This window comes from Heptranchias perlo, chromosome 7 (assembly GCF_035084215.1).
Source record: "Heptranchias perlo isolate sHepPer1 chromosome 7, sHepPer1.hap1, whole genome shotgun sequence".
Classification (NCBI taxonomy): Eukaryota; Metazoa; Chordata; class Chondrichthyes; order Hexanchiformes; family Hexanchidae; genus Heptranchias; species Heptranchias perlo.
Window position 1 is genome coordinate 3,808,340 of NC_090331.1, and position 4,101 is coordinate 3,812,440.

A 4,101-nucleotide genomic window follows, 5' to 3' on the forward strand; every position below is an offset into this window, starting at 1 on the left:
CTCTGCTTCGCTCTCTAGTTTACATTTCAGTCCCTTTCACTATTCTTTCATGTTCACCCGGTCTCCTGCTTTCCTATTCCTTCCGTTGCTTTAACCAGTCTTTTCTTTGATCGTGCACACTCCTTTAACATTCTATTTAACCCTCTGGGTCTAGATCAATAAGAACTCTTTCATTTTCTTCCAACTTATCACAGCAGCCCTGGAGCATAGAATCATGGAATGATACAGCACAGGAGGAGGCCATTCGGCCCATCGTGCCTGTGCCGGCTCTTTGAAAGAGCTATCCAATTAGTCCCACTCCCCAGCATTTTTCCCGTAGCCCTGCAAAATTTTCCCATTCAAGTATTTATCCAATTCCCTTTTGAAAGTTATTATCGAATTTGCCTCCACCGCCCTTTCAGGCAGCGCATTCCAGATCAGAACAACTCTCTGCGTAAAAAAAATTCTCCTCACATTCCCTCTGGTTCTTTTACCAATTACTTTAAATCTGTGTCCTCTGGTTTCTGACCCTCCTGCCACTGGAAACAGTTTCTCCTTATTTACTCTATCAAAACCCTATCAGCATGTGCTGATGGTGAAGATCAGAGACTGTAGCTGAGACAATGCCAATTATGGTGCTATTTATTTTATTTGATAAAGACAGTCCATTAGGAACAAATATATATCACAAGAGTACTCACAACTGGTGCATTTTATAAATTTATCAGCAGTTTCTGAATAGCTACTGGTGTTTGTTCAGAACTGAGTTTTCCACATCCAAATTGCGTATCTCATCCGTAGGTAACTGGAACGGACTTAATCTGATTCATATTCTTTGTTTTTTTAATGCTGAGGAACAGTTCCACAGCCATCTGGCACCTCACCTCAGTGACTGCTCTGACTATGCCAGGTTGGACAGAAAGTGCTGCAGGATGTTTGACTCTGAGCATGTGGCAGCCAGGTCTGTACTTGTCCTTATCCAACATCAACACGCACACTTCTAGCAGGGGTCACTGGATGGTGATCAAAAGTTGGATCCATGGATGTTCTTTTCCCCTCCCTAGTACAGGAACGCTGAGGCTAATTGTAATATCGTTACTGCCACCATGGCTGAGATCATCTAGGGGAGGCGCTCATTTTAAGAACGCTGGTTCTGGAGTGTTCCAGTCTAAATAAATGAGAACACCCTGGAGAACTGGAGCACACGGGCAACCTGTCTGCAGCAAAATAAAGGTGGAACAAGGTCAGTTCTGAGAGTGGTGTGAATGAAGAAATGGCCCACAGTTCCATAGTTGTTCCACAGTTCCATAGTAATTCAATTCCATTACATTCAGGGTAGAGACTGTGAAGCAAATGATCCTTGTAGATATTCTGTGACTGAGCAAATGCAGGGGTATCAGTTGGAAGCAGCAAAGAGCAGTTCATGCTCACAGTGTTAATAATCAGAACATAATGGAACTGGTAATGCAATAGGGACAGGCGTATCATTAGGACAGAGGCCTTATATGACCTAAACACATGGATCACATATCAAAACATCAAGCCTTATTTCTGTCAACCATGCATTGATATCAGCACAATGAACCATCTGGGAAATAGCTTATTTACTGTGTTCAGATCTGAAACCTACACAGCACTTTTACTTCATTTAATTCTTAGGAACTTCATTCCATTCATTTCTTCATTTTTAGCATCTGCCAACTTTCTAATTGACCCCACCATCTCCATTGCAAAGAACTTATATGGTGGTTGAAGTAAGTCCATATACAGAGGAGGACGATGCAGATCTCCCGTACTGTGACTCTGCACTTTGTTTGATGATTCCTTTCTTGACCAAGAGTTTGACCAGGTTCCTCCTGAATTTTACCCCGATGAATGCGTATAAGATTGGGTTAATGCAGCTGTGCAGGAATCCCAAACTTTGGGTTGCAGACAGAGCCCTATCGATATGAGGGCGCATGTCACAAGTCTCATCAATGAATTTGCTCCTCATCAGCGTGTCGATGAACACAGTGATATTGTACGGCAGCCAACAAATGAGAAAAGCCAGCACTACTGCTATGATGACCTTCATGGCTTTCTGTTTCTGGAATCCCTTCGTTTGACACAGTTTCTGGATCGTCATGCTGTAGCAGAAGATCATGACAACCAGAGGGATGAGGAACCCAATAAAGTGTCGCAAAAATCTGGTGGTTACTCTCCATGTTTCAGCCGATTCACTGTCGAGTATCTCATAACACATGATTTTGCTGGAACCGGGTGGTGTATATTCACCCTTGTACAGAATAGGTAAAGATAGAACAATGGCCAGCACCCAGACAGCAGCACAGACCAGCTTGATTAGAAATGGTCTCTTGTGCTTGTGAGCCTGAGCAGAGTGGACAATGGCCAGATAGCGGTCAATACTGATACAAGCCAGCAACAGAATCCCACTGTAAAAGTTAACTTCCTGTAACATGCTGATAATCTTGCACATGACATCACCAAACACCCACCCAGATATGGCATCCACTGCCCAAAAGGGCAAAGTCACGGCAAAGAGGAGATCGGCTACTGCCAGATGAAGCAGGTAGATGTCTGTGGACGAGATTGTGCGTCGATTGTAAAGTATGACAATCATTACGATCATGTTCCCTGTCACTGCGAGGAAACACACCAGGCTATAGACAGCAGCCAGTGTCTTATTGATTGAATGACTGTTAATTACTGGCGTACAACTGATTGTGTCCCTGTCATAACTGTAGTCATTGATATTGGTGAAGTTTTCAAAAATATCGAAGTTCATGTCTTGTAGCTTCATTTTCTGTCGGAAACAAAAAATAGATCAGGGAATGAGAATGAAGTCAAGCCAAGATATCAGGCCTGTACTGTTATACCAGGCATGTGCATTAAATATTGAGGGAGCATTTACAATAACAACAACTACTTGCATTTACATAGTGCCTTTGACATAGAGAAACGTTCCAAGGCACTTCAGAAAAGCGTTTTCAAAGGAAGATTGACACTGAGCCAAAGAAGGAGGTATTAGGAGGGGTGACTAAAAGTTTGGCCAGAGAGGTATTTTTAAGGAGCGTTTTAAAGGAGAGAGAGATTGAAAGGCAGAGAGGTTAAGGGAGGGAGTTGCAGAACTAAGAGCCTAGACAGCTGAAGGCAGGACAGCCAATGGTGGGGTGAAGGGATTGGGGGATGAATAAGAGGAACACAGAGTTTTTGGAGGATTGTAGGGCTGGAGGAGGTTACAGGGATAGAGAAAAGCGAGTCCATGAAGGGGCTTGAACACGAGGATGAGAATCTTAAATTGGAGGCATTGGGAGACCAGCAGCCAATGTAGATCAGCGAGCACAGGGGCAATGGGCGAACAGGACATGGTGCGAGATATGATACGGGCAGCAGAGTTTTGGACAAGTTGAAGTTTATGGAAGGTGGAGAATAGGAGGCCTGCCAAGAGAGCATTGGAATAGTTGAATCTGATTGTGAAGAAGGCATGGAAGAGGGTTCGGTAGCAGATGGACTGAGACGGGGCAGAGACGGGAGATGTCCCCCTCCTCCGGCACACTTCTGTTGTGTGAATTCTTGTGGAAACCCTAATAAATTAAATCATCTCTTGCAGCATGGAGTCATTCCCTGTGCAACTTTCAAATTATTGGTATTGTCTGCCACCCAAGGAAGAAGGTTGGTTGAAGTCTGTACTTTTAGTTTAAGGCACTCGTTCCACCATCCGGGCAAGTTTTATTTCTCCCCCCATTTCTCCTTTCCTCCTGGGGTACAGTTCTATGGGCACTAGCCACCTTCCAGTACCTTGCCTTGGTAGCCTTTATTCACATATCAGCCTTCGCAGTGAGTTTTAGCAGCAGATCAGACACTGGAGGGTGTGACACCCGAGACCAATCCTGTCCTCACCCAGTTAGGCACTTTCATCATGGGTACTGAAGCAGAAACCCTAGGCAACGTTCCCTTCCTTACCCAGTGCAGTGTGGCTAATAGAAACATCTCTACCGTTGCATCAGCTGAGGTCAACTAACTCAGCACAGACCTGAGATCAAACCTGGGATCTTCCTGGTCTGATTGGCTCAAAGTTGAAAACTTTGGGAATAAAATTGGACCGTTTAGTACTTGCTTTTT

The 4,101-nt window shown here is 44.2% G+C and overlaps 1 protein-coding gene across 1 annotated transcript; it reads right to left on the reverse strand.

The window, feature by feature from the left end:
• Positions 1 to 647: 647 nt before the first annotated feature.
• On the reverse strand, positions 648 to 2,779 carry LOC137323246 (C-X-C chemokine receptor type 2-like). Its single transcript, XM_067986736.1, has one exon. It carries the CDS (start codon positions 2,777 to 2,779, stop codon positions 1,718 to 1,720), a length of 1,062 nt encoding a protein of 353 aa, XP_067842837.1. The 3' UTR covers positions 648 to 1,717.
• Positions 2,780 to 4,101: the final 1,322 nt, after the last annotated feature.

Coding starts and splice junctions, on each gene's coding strand:
- LOC137323246 (XM_067986736.1), bottom strand. CDS start 2,779: ATGAAGCTACAAGACATGAACTTCGATATTTTTGAAAACTTCACCAAT.